The sequence below is a fragment of the Streptopelia decaocto genome (genome assembly GCF_964273445.1).
Source record: "Streptopelia decaocto genome assembly, chromosome: Z".
NCBI lineage: Eukaryota > Metazoa > Chordata > Aves > Columbiformes > Columbidae > Streptopelia > Streptopelia decaocto.
Window position 1 is genome coordinate 26,927,894 of NC_138657.1, and position 27,557 is coordinate 26,955,450.

General features: G+C 36.4%; 1 protein-coding gene across 2 annotated transcripts in view; it reads right to left on the minus strand.

Annotated features, from left to right (window-relative positions):
- The window catches only part of PRUNE2 (prune homolog 2 with BCH domain), a gene marked incomplete at its 3' end in the record, with an annotated part of 141,167 nt that overhangs the window by 84,514 nt on the left and 29,096 nt on the right, over positions 1-27,557 (minus strand). For both annotated transcript variants that reach the window (XM_082075834.1, XM_082075835.1), the window contains exons 2-6: positions 22,324-22,428; positions 21,666-21,868; positions 20,187-20,350; positions 12,365-12,511; positions 9,783-9,877 (exon numbers count right to left, since the gene is read on the minus strand). In XM_082075834.1, the coding sequence (XP_081931960.1) occupies positions 9,783-9,877; positions 12,365-12,511; positions 20,187-20,350; positions 21,666-21,868; positions 22,324-22,428 (714 nt within the window). The remainder of the gene's footprint in view (positions 1-9,782; positions 9,878-12,364; positions 12,512-20,186; positions 20,351-21,665; positions 21,869-22,323; positions 22,429-27,557) is intronic.

Below are 27,557 nucleotides of genomic sequence, written 5' to 3' on the forward strand. Positions count from 1 at the left end.
ATTTTCAGTAGAATATCATCAGTATGTGAAGATATCTGACAAAAAACAGTGCTTAACTCAGCGCTCAGTTAAGATTTTTTGAGTTAAAACACAATTTCAAGAGTTCATGGTTGTTCAGCTGCCATTTATTCAAACTCACCCCTGAAATCTTCTTTGGTTAAAACAATCCACAGCTACTATAAGTCCATGATGTTCTACCAATCAAAGAGTTGACCTAACAGTTCCCATTTTGGGTACAGAATTAATCTATTGCAGCCTTTCTAGACTGTGATGAGCACTCACAGAATGCATGGATGTTTGGCATTCATGAATCCCCCAAAAAATATCAAATTCTGGGTGTTGAATCCAGGCACAGATTGCTGACTGTATCTCACAGGCAATCTTGCAATGGGGGGGGGGAAAAGAAGACTAGACTAACAATTCCCTGTGGACTTCATTTACTCTTACCTTTCTGTTTCTGTTAAGTCTACATTGTTGTTTTGTTGGTGGTGGTTTTGGTTGTGGGTTTGTTTGTTTCTTTGTTTGTTTGCTTGTTTGTTTTTCTCTTCTTCCCTCCCCCAGAAGAAGGAAGGAGGGAGGCTCATGTTTTATGAAAATTCATTGGAAACATGACTAAGAAAAAGGCAAGAACAGCAGCAAAACAGAAATATTGAAATGGAGTCAGGTTACAGAATATCTAGCAGTGAGGTTTGTCCTTCTGTAAAAAGAACCAGACCTGGCAATAAATAGATAACAACGAACAGCTTTTGTTGGTAATGGTAGAATGCAGAGTAGAAGAGATTTTCTTCAACCAGCTTTTTCGTTCATGCGAAGGAAGAAACAAAAGCATCTGGAAAAGAAGACAGATAATTCTGCCACATTCTCTCTTTGATTTTACTAATTCTATAGTCCTGTTTGACTGGAGCCAAAGAACCAAGCAACCTGTACTCTGATTCATTATTTGTTTCTTACAGAACCAACAGTAACATTCTCCCATGTGTGAAAGTGTTCTATAAACATGTGAATTCCCCATCTCTACAATGCAAATACTATGAGTTTTTGTACTGGGGGAAGATAAAACAATCAGCTGCCATAGTTTTCATTTGGCATAAACTTAGTGGCCTCAATAATTTTTTTCCTGTTTTATAGCAGCATAAGTGTTGTGTTTTTCTCAGGTTCAGAAGGAAAGGGGACTGTAAGAATCCTGGAAGAGAGACATCAGATATGTGTAAGAAATTCTGATGCATTGAAGGCTACACGATCACAGCTGAAGAAAATACCCTGTCCTACCTTTTTTACCAAAACAGCAAGGAGAACTCTAGTTGAATTACATTATTGGGAGAAAGTCTCTCCATAACTAGGTTTTCAGTCAAAGCATGATTTTGCTATTAGCCACAAATCACAAATATGAAGAAAGTTATGAAACTCAACTTACTGAGATTTTTCTTCAGATACAGTAATTTAAAAAATTAAAAATCAGGAAAAGCAGAAATGCTTGTAAGATATTTCTTACGGAGAAAAATAATATGGGTCTATCCCAAAAGCAGTGCAAAATTAGCTTGAAGGAATTTTCATTTGATACTTTATCAAGTCTATACAAAAGAGGAAAAAATGGTCAAAAAGCAAGATGATGCAATACTTGCACTATACACAGGAGTTCTAAAAGTCAGTTTTTCTAGGGTCAAAGAGCCTGCAGGTTAGCTTTAACCTCTGTTCACTTATGTACAAAAAATAAAATTTTCACAAGCAATCTAGCTATGGAGCTGCAGTTCGGTGAATAACATTCATGCAGCAGCTTTATGATGAAAACTACATTTTGTTAGAGAACACAGAAGTTGTGAATAATTCTGAATACAGAAGCAATGATCCTTATGATAAAGCAAAATTGCATTTTTTGGTAGACTTATAGCCGGTGTTCTTAGCTACTCTGAATTTGAGTACTCAAATACGGGCTGCAGGGTTTCAACTTGAATAATTTTGTATTTTTTTCATCCTTGTTTTATAAATGGAATCTATTTAAATGTATATAAAATGAAATTAACCCTGAAGTTTTCAGATAGACACAACACTTGACTTCAAGTAAGCATGAGAGCATAGCCCGTTACACAGTCAAAAGAAGGATCTTCCCTGTCACTAATTAACTAGAGAACACCAATGCTGAGAAATCTTACAGAGCATTTTATCAGACTACTTTAAAATTTAAAATGTTCCTACATCTTAAAATAACCAATAGCTTCAGGACTAGGCTTCTGATATGTAGCAAAAGGTATAATATTCAGTGGTGTATGATAAAAGCACAAGATATTGTAATGTTTACAAATTCACTTACATTCACTTACATTCAAGTTCGGAAGGTGTTTTAGGCACATGCTTTACCAAACAAATGGAACAAAATTAATATTTCAAGACACAGTAGACATATTTTGTTGGTTTTCTGCATCAAAATATCACTAAATAAATATTGCATGATTTTAAATGTGGTTTGTTTGGGTTTTGCCTCTTCTTTAAATTTCTAAATGAAAAGTGCAAAAGCAGTCACCAACACAGACATTTGCTTAGAAATACACAGGATCTTTCTGTCACTTCCTGTGGTCAGAATTGTTGTCTTCTGTATTAATGCAACACTAACATCAGCAAACCTAAAAGAAGTCCTTTCACTTATAGCTGGAATTACATTGTAATCTTGGATCAACAGTTTAATGTTCTAACTAAGTTATTTTCCACACAACAGCAAAGAAAAAACATAAAGGAAATAGCAGAAAATAAAATTCAAATTTTCTGTAATATTCACATTGTTGTTATCCATATTATCCATTCCTATACTATCAATGCATTATGGCTAGATCTTAAAATATTAAATATCCAAGTTAGGGAATACATTGACATTTTTTAAAAAGTATATTGTATTTCATAGAAAAAAACTCTCTTTATGCTGAACATTTCTCAAAACAGCACCTCCCGCTGTCAATGTCTATGCCCCATGAGCAGCTGAGCTGAGATGCTACTGACAAGAACTAGAAGAGTACACAAATGATAAATTAGTCAGCTTTGTGGAAGTCAGGAACGCAGTCCAATAATGATACTGTAGATGATATCATTTTGTTTAACTGAGAGACAGTGCCCATTATACAGCTGTATTTCATAAAGAAACTATCTTAATTTATTTACAGAAACACATTTCATAAATGATACTAAAGAAAACATAGTTTATCTTCTTGAGCAGCATACTTGTAAACACAAGCACATTTTAACTGTAATGTTAGTAGATTAATCTAATGTCTATGCTTATTCATTTAATAATTCTCATTGTTATTTTACTTTGTTTATTAACATTTGAACCAAGACTGAACAAAACCAGTAAAGGCAAAATCATAAACAAGAGCACTGGCCAAATTTAGACCTGCTGTCACACAATTTATAACAGATGAAGTCTATCCAATTTCTCCAGACACTGAAATAAATTGAAATCTAACATACATACTATTGAAGACCTGATATCACTGTATACCTCGGGTGTTCTTGAAGAAATACTGCAAGTACAAAATCACTGATGCTTCTGGTTTACTACAAGTTATGACAGCAGTACAGAATAACCAAATACACCTTGCAAAAATGACAGTGAATAAATCATTATTTAATGATTTAACCACAGGCTGAATTGGACTGATTGATAAATATACTGGTCTTGGCCAATTTTATAAGTTTACATTTTTCTCACATTGCAATGGACCATAATGAACACCTTGCCTGACATCTTACATTACTTCATGCAGGAACACCTCACCAAGTAGGGGAACTTTAGCTCTTATCACCCTCACAACATCATCTGTAAGGGATCTGGTCTTGATTTTAAAACTATGAGCAATCCTGATAGCCACTGTAATCAATGTCTGTTTTGCTGCCATCTGACTTCACATAGTTCATTAGGAAGCACTTAAAACAGTCTATGGTTCCCCCCATCAGTTCCCTTTCACACCTTCAAAGATGAGTGTCTAGCTACAACAGAGAATGCAGCAGGTCTGGCCCAGCCCTCCATACCTTGGACTAAACTCATTACAACCAGGGTACTTCTGCTGACCTGAGACATCAACAGAACAGCTACCACCCTCCAGAACATGGCAGTTTGATGTTTCACATGAGTGTGGTATTTACACGAATGCACGTTCGGCTGCATTACTCAGTCCTGTAAGGTGCTGACCTAATCCTTCTAATACTTCTAAAAAAACAAATAAAAGTATGTTCAAGCTTTGTGTACTACATATGTTATACATTTTCCTAAAAGCAGATCTCATACACTAACATTTTAAGACCTTAATTAAGGTTGATTTATTTACAAATGGTATGTTTTCAACTCTCAGAAATGATGTATTTAATGTTTTATTTTTAAACACAATTAAAAAATAATATATAAATATATACATACTGCAAATGTAATACAGATAACAAATTCATTTAAGCCCATTTATGCACATTAGTGACACACCATGTGGCAGAAAGACTAGGACTACAAGAAGACCCCTTGGCGATTTATTTTATATTAAATCCCTAATGGCCTCTTCTCATCTTTGCAAAAATATGCACAGAAGTCCAGACTATGCAGCCATTGAAATGAATGGTTATTTATTTGCTAAACGAGAACCCTATGTTTAATGTTCCTTAGACATAAGGTAGTCTGCAAAAGTTGCATTCCTACAGCTCCATACATCATTTATTTTACATACCCTAACTTCTCACAACAGGCATCAGAAAAATATCTCTGAACAGCATTGCTATTGTAAGTTGTTGAGAATTTTGTTTCCAACTCCATTACTGGAAGATTAAATGTTAACATGTTTACTTGGGGTTTTCTTCTTGTTTTGTTTTTAGCATTAAAAACAAATTCATGGACCAATCTGATGTTATTTAAAATACGTTTATATTTATACTGCAAGAAAAAACTTCCCAAATACATAGCTACAGTCCAGTCATTACAGACCAACACCAAAAGTTCAAACCTTTAAACAAACATGTTGTAATCTCACTTAACTGTATGCAATAGTCCACCTAGACCTTCTTTGACACACTGCAGCGGAGATGGAGAATCTTTATTTCCTTTATCAAAAGAGTAAAAGCATCACTTTTCATAACACACAAACAAAATTGTCCACATGAGTAATGTAGTCTCATGACATACTACTGCACTACAAAACAGCCTCAAAATTAAACTGCGTCTCTGAGATCAGATTAGTTATTCACTTGGAAGCAGACACACTGTGTGCCCAAACATTTCTAAATTTCCTAAATTACTATTACTGCAACAGCCACTGTGAGTTTCTCTGAGACACAGATCCACAAAAAGGAAATCTATCAAAAGAGCCAGAAGTTTGTCTTGGTACCATCCTCAACTCAGCTGGACCACTAGATGCCGCCTAGGGACAGCCCAGCTCACTGTGCCAGCATGAACTTGCCGGTCACTTTCTTGGTGACAGCATCTCCACTCAGGCTCTGACATTTTCTCTAAACCTCTTGGTTGGCACACACACAGAAGTGGCTCCAACCCTACAATACTAAAAGATGACACAACCTCTACAACCTGGAAACCAGGAAATACCTGATGAGGTATTCAGATACCATGGCCAGAAACATGAACAACAACCTCAACAGATTGGCCAACCTTTAGAACACATGTTCCCTTGTCAGCAAAAGTCAATAGCAGATAATCACAGACTACTTGCCTTCTTTTAAACTAATTGCCTTGCCTCTCCCTGGAGAAACTTGATTTTCTACCCTCCTATGTTACTGCAAGTTCTATGAGCAGCTAGAATAAATTTTCATGAATCAAAATATTAAGAACAAACATTACGAAGCTACAATATCATGATCCATTTCAACAAAACTGAACACTCACAGAACCTGGTGCACTAGACTTCAGGAAATGGAAGACGAGAGCTCAGTTTACAAAGGAAATATCCATTCCTCAGGAAAAAAATTACTTTCACAGAAAGTCACATTGAGAAGATATTTCTCATTTCCAAGTGAATTCCAGCAGAGAACAAGCAAAACATACTCTCAGGGTATAACATAATGTAACAGAAATTAACTGTAACACACGCACTGAATTTTGCTACGATATCCTATGAGTAATAATTATTATGACTTGGGGAAACTTTCCCACAAAGGCAACAAAAGTAGCTCTGATCTAGGCTCTGTCACTTTTACTTTTGTCAGTCTAGGCTCTGTTACTTTTGTCACTCTCTTGAAAAAAATGCTGTTATGCATGTGAAATCCAAGCAGGATATGGTCTGGCAGCCAGTCACTGGAGACATGGGTTTGATTTCAACTTCCAGCTTTAATGCCACCTAAATCCAGGAAGATCAGATTCAAAAGCAGTTATCTCAAGAAATGCAAAGCTGCATATAGACCCTTATAGAAACCTAGACACGGTCACATGAAATGCCTCCCCTGCCTTTAACACTAATGACAACACTGTCTATTCCTTTAATATCTGAAAGAGTCTATCAGGGCACTTAAAAATCTGACAGTTGACAACAAGCAGGCCAACAGACAAAGGATGTAAATTGATTGATTGATTGATTGAATGATTGATTGATATCACTGCTAATATCAGTAGTTACATACAAATAAAGCACTGAGATCAAATGCATTACTATTTTTGCATTCATGTCTTCATGAGAAATTGGAGAGCAGAAGTGTACCTGCTTGTGTCCTATTTGCCTGAGTACTGCTAGGCCATGGTACTAGACGCAATTTATGAGTATTAACTTACAATTGATGACTTGTTAGTTACCATAATTTCCTTCCTTAAAAAGTACAGAACTTAGAAAACATTTCCACAGATACTAGAAAATCTGCATCAATACTAATAAAAACAGGTTTTATAGACACATATCTAACATAAGCTTTGATTAGTTTAAATTCATGGCACATTTATGAAATAAAGTATTAACATCCTCATTTACAGAGGGGAAACTGGGGAAACAATTTATTTATTTAACATAGGAAATCAGCAATAGAGAAGGGAAAGGAGCTTAGCTCCAGGTCAAGACTTGGCTAAAAAGAACATCCAACCTCTCAAGAACAGTGGATTTTTTTCAGAATCTACTTTCAATAAAGATCTGTAAAATTTGCCATAAAAAATCAATATGGAAAGCTTAGAATCATTTGAGTATGTGCTACTGAAGTGTGACATTTGTTAGAATATCAGACTTCTTGATCTCCATCTTTACTATTTTGAAACTTTGACTGAAATCAGAGCTTGCATGTTGAGCTCCAACACTTCCACTCTTCGTGATACAAAACAAACACAGCAGGGGATGCATGCTTGTGAGCAGCTCACTCTACACAACTATACTTGTATAATCATCATCTTTGGTCTTAGCAGTATCATTTACATGGTAGACAACTGAACCAAAGCAAAAAATGAAGCCTACAGAAAGCACTTAAATGACAGATACTTTTTCATACCTATTGATTAAAAAAAAAAAAAAACAACAACCTTATGAGATTTCTGAAGAAGGAAATACATTACAGATTCAACACCTGCGTGTTAGGGAAGTTCTATTTCCTAACATGAAGCAAAGCCAAGCTTGTTCTTCATGTTGCCTTGCTGTTTAATCAGGTGACATCCACAAAGCACTTTGAGAACAAATTACTATTATTATTGCTGAGAAAATCCTGAAGTCATTGAAGTTTGTGTATTTTGAGTTCATAACAGAAATCTAAACTGTATTCAGACAGACAGGTCTGCACAGTTTTCTCTATAATTCCTTAATATCTATTGTTTCGGATACTGGTAACTAGTGCAAAATGTTTTTACAAGGCATTTCCTTTACCATCATGCAGACCATATTCCTAGTTATAATTAGAGCAAGTAGAAAAGGTCTTGTGCTGGTCAAGCACTGGAGATCAGAGAGTGCAGAAAATGTTTGGACAAAGTGCATTAATGCAGCAAATGGAAAATTGATTTCCATCCCAACTGTGAAATTAAGAGTCCTTTTAATACAAAGTCTGACTTTGTAAACATTGTAACTAGAAAAATGTAGTTACACCTCTGAAAAGATAGCTCTTTCTGAAGCAAAATATTCACAGCAGAACAACAGTGAGCAAAAGGTGAAGAGAGATACCCGTAACTTCTAGAAAAATACCATCAGAAATGCTAGTAATAAAATTACTTAACAGATTGGGATTAAAACCCATCTAACATCAGCAAAACATTGATCAGTTTGTTATTTTTACATGCAACTGAATCTGCTTTTTCTTCCACAATGGTCACTAGATACGTCCTAATAATTAAGAAATATTTATTACTTGGCCACCAGATCTTGATGCTCCTTGAACAAAGTATGTCAGCATGAAATGTTACATGATAACTGGAAAAAAGTGTGAAAATTTGGGTGCTTTTAGGACTATGAAACCTATTGTTGCCAAATTCAATTTTTGAGTTGCAGCCAAAAGGAAGACAAGTTTTACATTAGAATTAATTTGAGTATGTAGAGTAATCAAGATGAGTTCAGCCATGTTTAGCTGGAGCTCAAATCTGTGGAGCACAAGGCCTGCACACTACATAGTCTATTAAACAAGATTAAAAGGAAAATAAAAGAAAATGTAATGCTAAAGCTAGCTCCCAATTAATTGTCCTGTGTGTCCACCATTCACTGAAACTGACAGATAAAAGAGAAAGATTTAAAACAAAAGAAGAGGCAGATTTTATTACGACCTTTTTTTTTAAGTCCTATTTCCTCTTTTGGGGATTTATCTTAAAATACTCTTTCCCCATCCCCTCTCCTCCCAACCTTGGGAGAATTTTCAGGAGCAAAATTATGGTTCATAAAGCAGTGCAGTTTTGGTGGCTGGTAAAGGTTGCTTAACACTGAAAAACTACCCAAGAAACTAACAGAGTCTACTTCATTTTTTGAAGCTCTGCTACCTAACTTGCTTTGTATATTTTAGTATGCAAGCAGAAATCTATGGATAATTATTAGTTGGACTGCACCACAAGCTTCTTCAACCACAGAAGCACCTTATTTTTTGTAAATGCATCACAAAAGACATATAAGAAATCTAATAGGATATACACAGGGAAGAACTATTCAAGGTATATATATATTTTTAGTATCATTCAAGGTAAAACAAAGTTTTGATTAAAGTAAAAGGCAAAAGTAGAAGATGACAACTTATTTTCAATATCAAACATTTTTGTATGGGTCACCTTCAGGCGAATGGTGAGATTGCAAATTACAAATATATACTATGTAACAGTGCCTCCTTGTTGAGATTTTCTTCCATCTAGTTAGTTTTTTTATTAGTCAGTATATCGGTATGCAAACTTCCATCAGAAGTAATACTGTCATGTCATACTTGTCCAGTGATCTAAACATCAATGCTTTTAATTAATATATTTACACAATAGCTAGCAACATTTATATCTACTTTGGGTCAACATAAATAGCTACTGACATCTGTAACACAAGTGATCTTGAAATAATGATATAAAACATACTACACAAGAGTTTGCCCTAAACAATTACAAAACATTTGGGACTGGTCAAGAAAGAAAATCTAAGCAGCCACTTCCAGGCTGTCTCAGGGATACTCATTATGACAAATCTATAGATTATAATCAGATGCATTGTAATGTAAGACGGACTACAAACAGCTACTGTTTCTCTCAGAGTTAATTAAATCACTGAAAATTCTGTTCATATATAATCTTGAGAAAATAACTGGTTCGAAACCTTCGTTAAAGAACTGTCTCCATCTGTAACAGGCTGTTTACCAACTAGATTGTTTAGGTTTGCTCTTACCTCCAGTGTCATGTACACAGTGCTAATTGCTACTTTGATTTCTCCATCTGAAATCTCCTTGAGATCCTTCAGCATAACCTCCTCAATACTTACACCTGTTTGAGAAGAGAAAGGAATTTCAATACATACAAGTATCTACAGCTGACCAGATGCAGCAACATAAATTAAAAACACATCTTATACCTTAAAGTTGAGCCTCCTGTATTTTACAAAATTCTATGAGAAAATTAAAACCAGCACTATTATCTCCATTCTTAATGTTTCTAGATGGATTTTTTAAGCAAAAAAAGAGATTTAAGGGGTATGAGGGGGAAGCAAAGGACTAAGAATTAAGTCTCCTGCAATGAAGTTGTGTAAACACCCAGATTTTTTAGGCAAACTGAATTCCAGTGGATGACAAATGAATACATAGACCATTCCTATGGTTTAATATGAAATCACTAATATGAAATACTTCTGGAACAAATAATATATTGAAAAGCACATGTGGAATACTATGGTATTTATAAAATATTCAAAAGAAAAGCACTTAAGATATTCTGTAAACATAAACACATTCAACCTCTCTGACCACCCTCACAAACTGATACCAACACCAATGGATTCTTCTTATGTACATCAAATGGTGAGTGAACCAGCTAGATGTTTAGGTACCACTGAAAGAGAAGTACATATTAACATCAGAAACAAGAGTGTAAAATCGGAATTGCTTCACATCGCAACCAGACATGCTGGTGTGTTTAAGTACAATGCATTGAAAATCCACATGACTTAAGTTTCTCTAATAGGGGATGCATCATGTATAGGAACACTGTCATATCACACAATTGAAAATACAGACAAGATAGTAAAATGTCTATGTAAAGAAAGATGCAAGCCACCTACTTCAGTGGAGGGCAGCAACTAAACTGTCCACAGACTTTTAAAGTTTAGCAACATAACATCCAAAAAGTGTCTGCATGACTGATTTTTAAGAGGGAGCCAAATACCAACTTAAGCCAAAGAAATGAGTCCTCTCGTTACTGTTCCTGTTTAGTGTCCAGCTACTGCATTCAATCTAATGAAAAGGTGAACTGGATCCCGTTCACCTATTTAATATATTTTCATGTCTACCCTTTTAAAAATATTTACAGGTAACCTGTAGACTTCCTGGTGGGATACAGTCCACTGTGCCTCAAATAACAAATGCATTCATGAGTTCAGGCCAATAAATCATTATTTCAGCATGAAACTGAGACTTTTTTTTTCTGAAATGACTTAATACTGCCTGAAATAACAGGTACACAAGGTAAAATATTCAGTAGAGATTAGTGCCTTCAAAGGACCTTGGAAACTCAACAGCACTTTACTAATACAAATGCCACATGAATATATGCACTGCTAAATATATCCCTTGTAACACAAAGCAAACAGTAGCTATGAGACAAAAAAAAAAAAAAAAAGAAAGTGTATGGCATTGCCTCCTCATGTGGCATATAAAAATTATTGGCAACCAATGCCATGCAGACTGAATCCATTATATATATACTTGTCCAAGTTCTGTGTTTTGGATATTGAGTAAACTTCATGGGCCAAGTACATGACAAACATTACTGCCCAGGCAACCAGCAGAACTAAGAACTGAGCTCCATAAAAGCCACTTTCACTGGGTCTCTCCAATACAGGCTACATTCAGTTCATTTCTGAACTATGATTCCTTGACTAGCGTCTGGAGGAACTTCAGGGAACTATGTGAAGATTTATAGCCCTGAACTAATTTAGTTTGCAACCTCACTGAAAGAGCGAGCAAAGGAAGTAGCACCTCAAATTCTGTCTGCAACTACGAGCTTGGGCAGCCGTCTCAGGCTGACAGTCTGCATTGAGATGAGAGGATACTGAAGAGGAGTGGATAGAGTCTGCATGGACTTTGTCCATACCTGATATATGTCACAAAGAAATATCTCAGTAATTCAATATTCGCTTTTTGCTAACAACTTGGTAGCAGATGCCATTTAACAAAGACAGAAAAAATGTGAGAGTTATTGCAAGAATTTTCTTCAGGCTTTCAGAACAGCTCTTCAAAAGCCTCCTACCAAATTTTGGGTTCAAACATTCCCACTTTTGATCACTGAACAAAACACAACTGTGTTCAGCTATTTCTAGCACAAGAAAATGAAAGAACTGCAATTTTCCCAATGCTTCCTTAATCTTAGTCCAAAGTCAAATTCACTTCACCTGTACAAAGCCCTTGATAAATCTGAGAAGGTTCAGAAGATAAAATCCACTCCCACACCATGTAGGCAATTATAACACAATTTTTGCACATGGGCTAACACATTGATTATGCCCCTATATTTCATCAACACAAATTCCTCACTGCCATTCATTTGTAAAAGCAATATATGAAGTAAATTAATGTTTAGTTTATCTGCAAAAGCAATACAAGATTATTTAGGAGTTTAGTAGTTCCTCAACAGAAATCACAGTTCCATGACTCACGTACCTGTCAAAGAAGGTAGCAGGCTGCAACAATTTTCACCACACAATACAGTTACATTGCTAAATTTGTAAAAGGTCTGAAAAATGAAAACAAGTTGCATTACCTTGTGTGTTAAACTGAGTCTCCTGGAGAACAGAGATAATTTCCTCCCGTGGGGGAAGATCTGGAAACCTTTCCTCAAGGATTGACAGTACTTTTTCCTGCTGCTCTGTAATTCTGTCAGCCTCCAAAGACTTGAAGAGAATGCTTCCTGAAACATTGAAAGACAAAAATCAATGCCTCCTGTAAATGGCAAAGAGGTACTACAGAAACTAGAATGTTTACTGTATCACCATCCAAGCCCTTTCCTTCTTGGAGGTTGTTCCCACTGATGAGTTCACTGAATTAGATATTGCACACTTTTCACACCAATATATCTTCCTAACATGAAGGCAGTTTCTAAATCTGAACTAGGTGGCTTGCTGGGGCTTATGCTAGAGCTAACTGGATGGTCCCAGCACTGCCATGGTGTGCAGAATGCTTCTCTACAACTAGCACAGATCTGCAGTACGGTCACTAGCCAGCAGTGGGTCTTCTTCCTCTCTCTAAGCATTAGAGCAAGTGTTGGGATGCTTGGAAACAGTAAATCCACACTGCCAACCTTCCTTCTATAGACATGTCAATGAACTGCTACCATGGATATAAGGAAGAAATTTTTTACTGTGAGGGTGGTGGGGCACTGAAACACGTCCAGAAAAGTTGTGGATACCCCAGTCCTGGAAGTGTTCAAGGTTGGTTTGGATGGGGCTTTGAGCAACCTGGTCTAGTGGGATGTGTCTCTGCATGTGGCAAGGAGGTTGGAACTAGATTATCCTAAAGTAATCAGTCATTTTGGTGTAACTGCCTCCAGTTAATTCCTCATCAATGAACATTACAGAAAAGCACAGCATGTTCAGCCAAACAAAGTGATGCATTCAGTTTTCAAATTTAAGAGAAACATAATCCAATACATGACTTTGCCATAATTGGTATGCTCTTACAATATAAAGGCGAGTTGGATATATTTTCAGACAACTATGTGTTGCACATATTCCATCCTGGATGTGAAACATTCTGGATGGTTCAAGGTTTAAAGTCACCCTTTCATTCCCGGGAGATTATGATCCCATTTATTAATATACCCAAAGATCGCCTTTGCTTCCAATTACTCACATTAAATTAGGGATAACGAAATCTTACAGTTCAGCATTGAAATTGTCTATTACTGTACTGTGCAGAGGGATTTCAAACGAGTGTATGATTGCACTGCATTATGCTAGGTCAATGAGAAAATCAGTATAGTAGTATAAAATAGTTATTATAAGCCAAAATATTTAGGCTTTAGCACAGAGCCAAGAGAGGAAAATAAAAACTTGGACACAGCCACCTGCAATCTCACTAGACTGACTAGGATCCAAACATCTAGTATGTATTAGTTTTTCTTCTATACTGTCATCACATAAAATAACAAAAAGCATTTATTCAAAATTCATAAAGCACTTGCAACACAAAACAATTTTGCCACAGTAAGTATGTGCTTTCTTATTAGATAAATCCTGTGTGAATTAAATAATAAGTAATTCTTAACAAGCCAAAAGCTGTTCCCCATCAGATATTAATTTCTGGAAATTCGCACACATGAAATTCCCTTCTGTGTTTCTGTTACAGATACAATAACTGTCAATATTCTTTTAATTCTTTATGTCAATTTTATCATCGCTTTAAGGCAATGCTCCTGCCCTATTTGATACTATTACAAACATTAAAGAAATACAGACTGCATGAAAATCATGTATACTGACCCACATTAACATCTGTAAATTTAGGTACACAACATATGGCTCCACAGCAAACAGATTTCAGATGTCTACAGGTAAATAACTCAAAGTATCTAAATACATTAGCAAGGTCTGGTTTTCGGCCCCTTTTATATGAAGCAGCAGCCTACAGGATAATTAATCTAACAATATCCCCTAGTTGTTCCCACTTTAACCAGTTAACAGTGCTTGTGCTATACATTCTTGTCCATACCTTGGGGAGGGCGGTGACCAGAATGAGTTAGACACACTGCCCACAGCACACTTCCAATCAGCACAGAGCTGCACCTGGATAACTGGCAGCTCAGGGACCAGCTGCACAAATTATTTTAGCAATAGCAATCATCTGCTTTTTCAGCATCCTTTTTTAACTCCTCCAGGAGAAGAAAGGGAAATTGCTCATGCACACACAATGGAAACGGAGACTCCAGCAGAACGTACTGGGCCTACAATGCTCAAATTCATCATACGATTACCCACTGGAAGGAGGCTGCAGCTTATCCTGCACAGCCTCCCAGCAGCACTAGGATGAGCTAGGCAGTCTGTCCATCTGCATAGGTCACCAGACACACAAGGTGTCAAACCTTTACCACAGCTGTGTGTGCTTTGGGTGGGGAGAATATTTGGAGAAGACCAAGAAGAAAAAATCTTAACACAAACATACTGGAAAATGCAATAAAACGAGAGGTGTGAGGTGTATATCCAAACTCATCAGTTTTGAAGTCAACATGACATGAGCTTCCTTAACTGCCTAATTATACAGAAATGACTACTGTGTAGTGGGTTTGGTGTCAGGTAGGCAACTTCTGATTCATTTTAGCTCCATATATCAGAAATAATTGATTGTGAATTGAGCAATAACTACACCACGGTTTTTATCCAATCAGTCCTGGATTTCAACTAAGCTATAAGACAAATACAGAACTATGTCCTTCCTAAAACATAATTAAAGCTCAAACATACAGAAACAGCCAAATGAACACAGTTTCTGAGTGTCAGAAGTTAAAGACAAATATTTTTTCCTGCTTCTTACAGAAACAATTCCCAAACTATTACAATAAAATTAAACAGATTATTTAATTAGCCTTTTTTCTATGTCAGTATTTCAAGCAGGGAGTACTCCCATCTAGCAGAGGCAGTTTCTACTCTAAAGTTCAGGGCTGGGCCACCAAATTAAACTGACTAGCTCCAGGCCCAATTTAACCCAGCCCATGTATAGCCAAGCAAAAGGGTTTGGAGAGGCAAGACAGGAAAGAAGTTGAATGAATAAGAGTCTCACATTTCTCCAGCTGCAGGAAATAGGAGAACTGGTACCACAAAGCTGTGGTGAGGTTCTAGGAGCCAGGTCAGTATCTGGCTGTGGTTTTAATAAGTGCCTGAACCACAGCATCTATGCAGCACCAAAAATCATTGTAAGTATCTGTTTGCTAAAATAATAGATGGATTTCTTTCATGCCAAAGCAGTTCTGCTACAGTGTTGAAGCAGCATTGCTCATGCCAGTTAAACTAGCTTAATTGTCCTAAACACATCGATTGGTGGAAGGAAACTTTTACATTACTTATCTATTCCCTAATCAAAAGGTATGGAAAGATTGCCTAGGACATACTAAGACAGCCTACCATGCATTTCTATAGCTATTAGTGTGCATTTGTCTCTTGCTTTCACATATGTGACAATTACTTCGTTTCTTCAATGGTAAGGCTGTCTTGGATTTTTATCTCACCTTTGGCAAGACAGACATTACTGTAAAGCTGTAAAATCAAAATACGTTTAGACTTGCACTGTACTGCAGAATCTAACTGGAAGCCTTTGCCTTTCACTGCTCAGTCCATCTCAGGATCAGTCCCTTTGCATAGTTTCATCAGGGCTGATATCTTCAAAGAGCAAAGCAAACTTAGAAATGTGGGGATTCATCACTTAATACAAGAATGAAATGCAGTCAGCCTGAAATAATGCCTCATCACAGGCAGACATCTTACAAAGTTTCTTTTTAAGAATATTTTTCCTACTTGTCACAGTAATACTGTAGTGCGTGCAATTGCTAACTTTTCTACTCAGATGAAAGCAAGAAAAGGATACTTCTCAAATTAACAGGCTCTCAGCAAGCTCTAAGATCAACATTTATTCTTCCTTCATTCTTTAATACTACGCTCACCAGCAGGAAAGCAAGGCAAATATGTCTTCTCTCCTAGGCATCCTCAGCACCCCTGTGAGGGTTAAGACTCCAGGTAGTTTAGAAAAACAATTCACTCAAGGTACTTTTGCTTGGCCAAAGGTCAGTAGTCCATTTAGCTATGTGCTGTCTTGTAAGTACTTTCTGCAAAAGAAATACATGGGCTCAGAAATCTCCTGCAGATTTTACTGAGTGCTGGTGCAACTCCCTCAGGGTCTCTGAAAGCGTAATGGAGGCTGCTCTGTCTGCTGACAAACACAGAAATAAAGAAATATATAATAGCTAATACAACACTCAATATTATTTCTTGTGTACATCACACTACTTTACATATTTTTTTTTCCTAAGGAGAGGTCACTAGAAAATATGCTAGGACTCTTAAAAACAATGTGCATTTTATTCTTTTTCACAAAGCAGTTTGGAAGTGGAACACTAGTTTTGCCAAAAGCAATTGCTCTGCATTAATATTAAACATGATCTAATGAAGGCAGAAGTCGTTTTGGGAAAACATTAGGAACAGCACAAGCATCCCCTGAATTATAAGTTTATGGCTGAGAGAAACAGTACAATGAATATATAGTCATTTCTCCTGTGAAGGTTTTCTTCCATGACCTGGAAAAATAAAGGACAGGGAAAAGGGGAAAACCAGCAGTCCCTCATAGAAAGTGTAATTCAACACTTCCCACCCCCAATAAAACACCACAAACCAAAACTGTAAAATGGACCCAAGCAAGTAGTCTTCATTGTAATTAAAAGGAAAGCCCCAAAGCTGCAACAAAGTGTAATCTGGGGGGAGGAGAAGGCAGGGAGGGAAGCACTGCCCCTAGTAAAATCGTTTTGATACATACAAACAAATATATCAGTCCAAATAAGTGCAGCATTTGCTGCAGTTCGAAATGCTCCTTTCTTTCTGGCACATATATTAGAGGTAGACCAATTAGGGAACATGTGAATCATCTCGTTGATATACAAGACATAACAAAACAAAACAAAGCAAAAAGGCATGATTCCCAAAGTCCTTAAAAGGGTATTTCTTAACATTTGCCTGGGTGGCTAGAATAACAAACTAATCTTCTCTACTGAAAGTCAGACTGCCCCAACAGAGCACAAAAAGACCTCAACTATGCAGCTCATAAGTAGCAAAAGCAGATTCACATTAAAAAAAAAAAAAAAAAAAAAAAAAAGGCGGAAAAAAAGCTGATGCCATTGCTGTAACTCTGTCTCTATTTACACGTAGCATGTCTGCACCTTGTGTCATCCTTCAAGACCTTATACAAATAAACACAAGGAGGCATTTTTGAGAATGCACCAGCCCAAGATACCTGACAGTGAAAGCCTGGAATCACATCCTTGCCAGCTGGCTGCAACAGAAAATGTAATGATTCAGCAGTTTAATGGATCTTGAGTTTGGCAACCATCCTCTTGTAAACATCTCTGGGGAAATAAAATAATACAGGCCCAAGACTCTGGCAGGTTCTATAATTGTTTGCTTCTGGCACAAGTCCAGGGACAGTGCAAGCTCCAACTTAAGGCAAATATGGCTGTACAACACTCTGACTCTCCAAGCAGGCTCTAGTCAAAGGCCAAGAGTAGAATTAACTTACAGCATGTCTGACAGGGAGACAAAGATACCAGGAAAGCATTCAGCTGAAGAGAAGTCCTCAAGTATTAAACTGCCCAAATCAATAACCCTCAGTTTCATGGGAAAAGTCTTTTCTCTTGACTTTTTTTTTAAACACAGAAAAGCAAGTGAAGTTTGTCTGAAGTTGAAATAGGCACCTACCTTTGTTATTAAAATTTTAAAAATGCTAACAGACTGTAAGTAAAAAATAAGTTTGCAAAAGAGGCAAAAGATGAAGAGGCAAAAAATGAAGCTGTCACAGCCACTAGGCGATAATTATTAAAGCACAAGATATTTGTATTGTCTCACAAGACTCCTAGCAGAATACTCACTGGAAAGCCAGAAAATAAAAGATGAGTTCCCAGCTCAGAGACTCAGATTTTAACTTCTCTCAGCTGTTTTACAAAAATACAAATCCTAATTCTTAGAATTTTACTTCCACTTTGGCCTTCTGTTCTGAACTGAAATCTATATATACTAACAATACACAGATTTGCATTGGAAGTAACATCACAAAGTGGGAAAAAAAATAGTAGGACCCTTTCATTGGCTGTACACCCGTGGACTGCAACCAGAGAGAGGGGACATCATACAAGCCTCTACACATGCATTTACTGGTCGTGAGAATGAAGCAGTCATTGCTCCTTCTAAACCATAATATATATACTGTCTGTTTATTTCCTGTGCTCACAGGTGAGATAAATTTCAAAAGCTACACTTTATGGACAAGGACTTTGACAAAAGGACATAATACATAGATGAAAAATCTTTTATATTTTAAGAGAACTACAAAATAACTCTGTACTGTTCAGCCTTCTATATGTACAAACTGCATTGCTGTGAAAAGTAGAAAATCATCAGGTCACAAGTCCATCTGTGTTTTGCCGTTCATTCTTTGTCAAACATTTCTCATAACATGCAAGAGAAGGTATGCACTCAGTTGCTCAAACATACACTACCAAACACAATAATAAAAATGAAGCTACAAATTAAAGAAAAAATCAGCTGCTATCTCCCTCAAAACCACAAGTGCTATCTCTAATGCAAACACTTTCAATATTTCTCTAATAAAAGCACTTTATCTTAACTTGGATACAGACTAGAGAGCCAAAACATGCAGACAGTTGCATCCATGTACAGTACTGGAACATGTTAATCATTCAGAGCACTGCATCCTGACTCTTGTCACCGGTATCTGGAGACATCCCCAAAAGCTTTCTTTGGTTCTGCCTCTAAAATCAATTACTATGCTTGATCACTTGCCTAGATTCCTGGACAGTTTCTCAACAGAAATTAGGAGCTTACAAAAGTGTTTCACAGCAGGTTTACTGGAGCTTATTAGCATGGAAAGATACTAAAAAACAAGGCTAAATGCTGTGTTACTGTAAATGCTTCTTCCATGGAAACATAAGAAAATATTACCTTTTGTGATTTCTCAGAACATGCTCATTATATTAGCTATCACAGTAACAAGCCAAGACTCCAGTAGTTTCTGTAAACTAAGTGTAGGCAAGTTTTCATAATCCCCATTAAACACGCTCACTTTAATTTCTTAAAAGGGCATTTAACAGTTGCACATCAATTAAACCCTGAAACCTTTAAAATTCATTAAACACTATTAAAATTCTGTAAATAACTTAAAAGCAGCAGTCGGTTCTTTTCTACCCCAGTTTTATTTCCAATTGAAGAGTTCTACTACAGCAAATTAACTGAGGAAACTAATACAAACTATGAACTAAGATAGAAATGAAAATACTTCTGACTGTTGAAGCCACATCCTTTGTCCAGACGTATGATACAACACAAAAGGAGAGTGCAATGAAGATTTGGTTACAGTGATTTTAAACAGTAAAAGTTTCACATCACACCATTAAAACATCATTCTGTTAAGAGGTACCACCATTGAGAGAAGCTCTAACATGTAAATATTAGATTCCAACCCATGTTGCTGTCCACAGGCAGGCGGAGCTGAGCTGGTGGCACTGCACAGCCCCTGGAATCAACGAACTGCACAGCTTTTCCAGCTACCCAGCTGGTGTGGCGACAGCTCCATTTAATATTCTTGTCTAGTGATACAGCAAAGACCTCTCATGCCTATTTTTAAATGCACATTTTTAATATTCAATATAATGTTACTCTTTAACAAACTCTTTACTCCCTGCTTCTTTTATGAAGCTTCCCGTGGTCTTTAAAGGGATTGTTAACCAAAGAATGGATCACACTCTTTCTGCATGAGCAGATTCAGAAACACTCCATTAAACCTTTCAGTATTTAATATAAAGAGTAATCTCTCACCTCTGAGGAGATAAGCCAGTTGCTGAGTGATTAACTCCGGTGCCTCTTGAAGAATCTCTTTTACTACTAAAGAGGAAGAAGATGCTTGTAACTCCAGGCTTCCATCACCTTTCTCATCTGGATTGATGACCTTGACAACAGCTGATTCCAAACTTTTATCCTCACTATTAAGCAAATTTAAAAATTATATATATTTTTCTTTCTAGCTGCTTAGACATCCCAGCAAAACAGTGAAAAAAAAAAAAATAATTCCAGAGTATAACACTATTGTTATTGCTACTTGAAGTCTGCTATAAAGCCAAAGAATGTCACAATGAAGTCTTCAAACTCTAATTTTTTTAAATGAAGTGTTCAAAGTGGTTTTATTGCTTGATACAACAGTAAATAATAAGACTTAAATGTTTACACTTCCATTATAAAAATATTTAAAAATTAATAATTTGAAAATAATATTTCTACTTGTACTGAAAATATCACCATTTATATAGGGGAGATTTTGAATTTTCCCCATTGAATATTTTGGCAACTTACAGAGATCTTTTTTTTGCATTTAGACACTTTATGTTTCTGCTTACAATAGCAATAACAAAGCCAAACTATACTTAATAATCTAAAATGCTAATCAGAATTCTTTAGAAGGAAGAAACACAGGGAAGTACAGTAGTAAACAAAAAGCAAATACTATAGATAATTTTTACTTTGAAAATGTGAATGATATACCGTGCTGACTGCAGTTAAAGAATCAATAGATAAGAGATTCATGCATATTTCTCATTTTAGATTTTCCCTACTTTTATTCTAATCTACAAGCCCCTCAGATTAGGATGGGGCCATAGCACAACAGGATGCTGCTTATCCTAAATGAAGTTCTAAAGAAAGTTGGAAATAAACAGCATTCTTCACTCTGGGCAAGACAAGCAGACCATTAAAAAGAGGCTCCCTATAAAAGATTCACCATGGGCTTGTAAATATTTCCTGTTAAGGATGGGTACATGGACTATGGTCTTCCACAGAGCAACTCTGAGCCTCTGGCACTAATGCCCTTTTGAGAAAAAAATGCTGTCATTTCTAAGGACTGCAATAATCAAGCATCATCTTAACAGAACATGTGCAAGTGTGCTGGCCACATCCAAATCAATGTGAGAGCCTTAATGCCTTTAGTGAAAGCTGAGAAGCAGGAAAAAAATTTAATCTCTTATTTACTGGTCACAGGAAACTTCCAAACTATTTAAACTACATTAAAATATCTAATCTAAGCTGTGTACTTCACTGTGTACAGTACTTTAAAAGGGAGCTCAATTAAATGTGATGGAAGGGTGACTATTGGACATAAGGGGAGACAAGATATATTTTAACTTTTCTTTTTTTTGTCTGTGTTAATGTAGCAATACAAACACTAATGCAGAAAAAATGTAAAATATAATTTTTAAAACAGCTCAAACCCACATAAGCCATCTTGTTGTACATACAATGCAATACCTTGTCAGCATGTTGCTGTTTACAAGTGTTAAAGACAATTTCCCTTCAGCATTCAGCTGGTGCAAATTGATTTCATCTCGGAAGATATGGAATGACTCTGGGATATTCAGCTCCTCCAATATAAATCTTGTCTCTGTAAAGTAGCTAAAATCTCTTCTTGGTATGTTCAACACGGGTAAGCAAAGAATGTCAGGAGGACTGACCTGTAACGTAGGTGTGCATTTGTCAGAGTTGCATAAAATAAGACCTGTTTTTTATTAAGAAGATGTTTTAACAGAGTGAACTTAGAAACAGTCTGAATTTTATGTTTGAATTTTTCCCCTTTTACTTCTCTTTTAAAAAATGTCCTTCACTTTTTTCTTTTCTTTTGTCTCTTTCTCCTACAGAAATACTGGGAAACTAGGAAGGAGAAAGGAGAAAGAACTATGTACAGGGCTGATATTTTGCTGCTATTGAATAAGACACTTAATACCCACTCAATAATTTTTGTGTGGAAAGAAATTTAAATTGTTTCCATTTAAAAATCTCACCTCTGATTATAACAAAATCATTGTCCAGAATAATGTTTCTACAGTATGTTTTGATTAACTTAACAATAAGATGTCTGTAACAAACTGAAACAAATGAGTTAAGACCACTTGGTCTATTTTTCCATTACCTTGTCTAGAAAGTAGGCATAGGCCAGAGTAGAAATAAGTGAATCCAAATCACAGGATTTATTCCCAAGAACAACATGGACTTTCTCCAGGCGTTTGCTCCTGTTCTGTAACACATTAGAAGACAATTGCAATGAGTGACAATGACAAGAAAAAACAAAGCCTAGTCACCAACACTTCAAAAGACAAATTAAATATAAGTATTGTCCTCAGTTGTAGCACTTTTCGACATCAGCTGAAGCAATGCACTTACTGTGTTCATAGCTCCCAAGAAAGCCACGACACAAGAGACCCTGCTTTAGAACCCAGATGACGTCTAACCTGACAGAAGTCCCTTTTTAGCGAAGTAATAGATGAGTGGCTCTGGAAAAAGCTTTTGAAAACACCTGACAAATCCAGTAAGAAAAACAGTCCCAAAGAGTGTGGAAATAAACACAGCAAGCTATACACAGCAAGTTGTAGTTTTAATTTCCCTTTTTAAATCTTTTTCCTCAACCTAAATCAGTATCTAGACAAAGTAAGTTGCTTTCACCCTGACTTCAAAAGCTGAACACACCCTGCGAAGCACTGAGGGCAAAGTGAACCAAGCCTGTCCTTCATTTAATACAATTAAACATAATTACGAACCTTCCAAATGAAAGGAAAAACAAAGACAGACTAACTGTGTGAAAGCAAAATAATGCTGGGAAGTGTCTACCTTCTTCATAATTGCACATCATTAATGTTAATCAAGCTGCATGGAAACATTCTTGTTTATTCTCTTTCAATGAGCTATGCTGCTTAATTTGAGAAACATATCTGACTGATGCTAAGGTAGATGTCTCAGAATGAAATAAATGCAATTAAACATTTTTGTCCTTGTCATATACAGGCTGACGTACTTTTTGTTATTTTGATTTAGGACTCTGGATACCAAGTAAAATTCTGATCTTTCAACAGAAGTATATAATTAGTATATTATCCTCAATAATTTCAAATGTGCAATTTTTTTTAAATTAACCTTTTTTCCTTTGTGTCTTGTCTTACCTCTATCTGGATATAAAGGAGAAACTTAGTTCTCTTTCCCTTATAGGGAATACCTTTGGGTAATAAAACCAGGACATCTATTCATCATTCCCCATGCTTTGGGAAAGACAGATAGTTTTCTGAAGAGTACAGTGCCTGGCACAGATATGGTCATTCAAGCTGTAGGCCTTCACCAGCAAAAAACGGTCTCAATTTTCCTCTTTTCAGTATAGTTTTTGTCATACTGTTATTCTGAAGCATACATATCTGTTTGATCTGCTACCCTGAAGAATGAAAATAAAGTTCATGAGCTCGTGTTTTCTTATTATTCAGTGTATAGAAGCCTTTTTCTTTACAGTCATCGTAACTGCAGAGTAAAAGACTCAACCTCGAAAAGAAAACTGAACCAACTGACAAATTGATTATTAAATCCACAAAGTCACATACCTCTAGGAATCCAGTGCAAACAACAGTATAAGAAAATTTCATGCTATGTGATGCTACGTGATCTACGTATTCTGTACCTACAAAACTATTTGCTTCCTGTTGCTCATATTCCACAAAACACTACCCCATACAGAACTAGCAAGGATCCTCAAGAGTCATCTGAGTTTCAGTGATGAATATCAGTCCTATTCATCAGGTGCATGAATGTTTTCTTTTGAAAAATTAAGAATTTTTTGTGTTGTCTTTACAATTCATTCTCTCAATCACTAAAATCTGCACATTTCTTTTTACAATTCACATGTTAGCTGTAGCTTTGTTAAACTCATATATTAGCTGTAGCCCTGTCACACAGGTATACTGTAGTTCTAAAACCTGCAGAAAATCATGTGGGAGGAGAAATACCAAAGGTGGATATCCCTGACACAGCTCAGCACATTACTACCGAATTATTAATATTTACCTTCCCACCCCCCAGTGATAACCACTACAATAATTCAGTGACACATAAAGATCTCACTTGCATAATCTATTCACATGGACAACATTTTCTACTCCAAGCACCTTTGTTATTTGAACTGGGTATTTATCTGATACCAGAATCACAATGTATTTATATTTTAATAGATTACTTAAGACAGCTAGGTAGCATCTCCCCCACTCCATTTTAACAGAGAAAACCTTGTACCAACAACACAGGTACTTTATCAAAAGCTTAGTGATGACCACAGTGTTCAAGTCAGAGCAGATAAAATACTGTTTTATCCTGCCTCAAACTGCAGTGAACGCAACTGCAAACATTCGTCTTGGAACAAGTGGGTGCCATCTACCAATTCCACACACAGGACTACTTTTAACCTTCAATTTGATTCGTGGCATCTTAAAAGTTGCAGAAGTCAGTACTTTCAGCACAACATCCTTGGATGATCATTACTGGCAAAAAGACACCACCATCCATGGACAAAACAACACGAGATACCCCTTCAGGAACAACTAGGTCTTTTAGTCTATAACCACAACATTGCTTACTACAGCTTTTAAAGCAATCCAAAGCTAGGAAGAAGGAGGGTACTGATAAGCTGAAGTTATGTTAAGAGGAATAATTGAATAAATTGTTAAAAAACTATTTTTGTATTGATTAAAATTATATTTTAAGATCAATGAAAACCCGCAAACAATCTTTATTTTAATCTTCCAGGGCTTAAATCCAAACTTATCAACAATAATATAAACATAACACTGCACAAAACAAGCATTCCCTGTGATGTGCTGCCTTTTTTGTATATTTGGAACAAAAGTCTACTATCCCTCTCAACTTCTCACATCAGATAATGGTTTTCAGAGAACATAAAAGCTCAGGTGACAGCTTCAGCTCTGATGGACTTATGAGGAAGGCTTCCTCTCTTAAGTTGGTACCACCTCTTCTCTCAGCTTCTATGGCTGCTCACAGATCAGAAACCAACACAAAACCAGCATGCGCTACTGTCTGTTGATGTGCCTTGATTTCTTATCTGTCTTTTTCCTAGAAGGTCAAGGCACAAGGTAGACCTTTCACTGACTGTCCTCACATGCTGTTGTAAAGATCAGTGAAATCTTTTTTTCAGCTTTCCTTATCTCTGCTCTTCTACTCACTAAGCATAATTTTATTCACTTCTCCTTCCCCTCTTGCAGGTCCAAGATATATGATTTCACCAGAAATTCCTCTCCACACATGTAGCTCCCTGAAGGGCTTTTTAGTATCTTACTACTCCTTATTAATAATAAACATCCAAAAAGTATACTCTCCATAAAAGCAACCCTGAAATATGCCATCCCAGGGCCATCCAAGTTTATTGTTTATCTTACGGATCTGAGACCGCTTCCACTTCCATCATCTCAGATGCAATTAGTCTGCATAGTCTACTCCTTGGTAATCAGCCAGCCGGGAGAAAATAAGGCACATGGATGTGAGGCTTCCTCTTACAGGTCTTTCCAAGCAGACTCCAGCAGAAAAGCCCACAATAAGCAAGATGAACTGTGAGAACTAGCTGCAATAGAACTTAAATATGACTAACTCCTGCAGCTACCACAGCTAAACCTGAGAAGAATCATGAATTCTCAATACGTCTAAGAGTTAAAAAAAAAAAAAAAATATCTAAGAGGTTGATGATGAAATTGGACTTCATAAACTAAACTACATGAGAGATGACTGGTCTCTCTTACTGCTGATGGGGTTTTGTTTAGCTAGATTAAAGTTAAATTGTAAAATGTATAAACAGTGGATGCCTGGGATAAAATGAATTAAAGAAATAATGTGTCATTCTCAGACAAGATAAGTCAGGATAACTCAATTTAGATCAGAGCTGCACAGATCAACGTTCATTTATCATGTTGAAAAAACAGATATATAAACATTAAGCTACTTCTGCAATCTAGTAAGAGATCTCTTCTGATACTCTGATACAGCAAAGAAATTCTGATATCTGCCCAGTTTTTATGTCTTAATCACATAAAAGTATTAGTATGGCAACTGTATCTTTACACAACTGCAGTCAAAAAAAACTTTTATTCATTCTTACCTGCACCAAACAGCTGATTCATTCAAACATGGGGCATTTACTGGAAATCAGGTTTGCAAAAGCTTTAGCTAGGGCATATTACTACAGTGATTCATCAAATTACGATATCCCAGTCAAAAATGACAGTCTCTTCTTTTTTTTGTCTGTTAACATAAAAGCTGAAATGATCTTGCAAGATAAGAAATACTGAAGATTTCTTATAGTGTAAACAGGAATACAGAATCAGAATCACATAATCACAGAAACACCTACAATATGTTCACTTTCTCAAGGCAAAAATTTTTGTTCTCTTCCTTCTCCTTCATACACCCACCCACCCCGCCCCATATACACATTCTCCTTCATACACTACCCCATCCCCCCATATAGACACTCAGCCTTGCTTTCTGAGCCGCTCTTTTCTTTTTGCCTCAAATCTCATTGGACCTTCTGCCCTTCAACTGAAACAAAATCACTGCATTTTGCTGCATGGGATGGGACAGTAGCTGTCAAGGATAGCAGTTATTTGAAGGAAGGAGCTATACAGCTCAACAGAAGCATATTAATAAAGAAGAATTTGCAGAGTCACATAATGAGAATGTCAGATACAACAATGTAAACTTTTCCAACCTTGAGGCTGAAGTACTAACAAGGGAGCACGGCTGCACAGACATCCTTAGCTTTCCTGGAGATGCATGGGGAAAAAGCTCCTCTAACTGGACCAAGAACAATACACTAATAAACATTGCAACTGAGATTTTAAGTCATTTACTCACATAACAGAGGATTTTTGTACCTACTGAGTAGCTTTGCAATTGCACCTCCAACCCAGAGGTACAAGTTATTGAGCAGTCATTTTGGAGTACCTCCTCCTCTTGCCTTATATAACAGTATCAGGCAGCAATACACTTCCACCAGCCTGAAGGCTTTTAAGTTGATTATCCTTCTCCATTGTCAAAGAAATGGCTTTAGGCCAAGGTAAAGTTAATTTAATATTTTATGCAAAGTTCAAGTTAGTTTAATATTTCATAAGTCTTTTCACAAGAAAGCTTCATACTCATCTGGAAAAAAAAGAGGAAAAAAAAAAAAAAAGGTGGTCTCATCCTCATAAGTCTTTGTTTTCCCTTACTTTTGAGGACAGAAGGAAAAATATTATATTGCTCTGCACCTGCATTATCACATCTACCATGTACAATATGTGATACATATTTAGTTTAGTGTAATAGTTGTAAAATAGATGGTTACAAAGT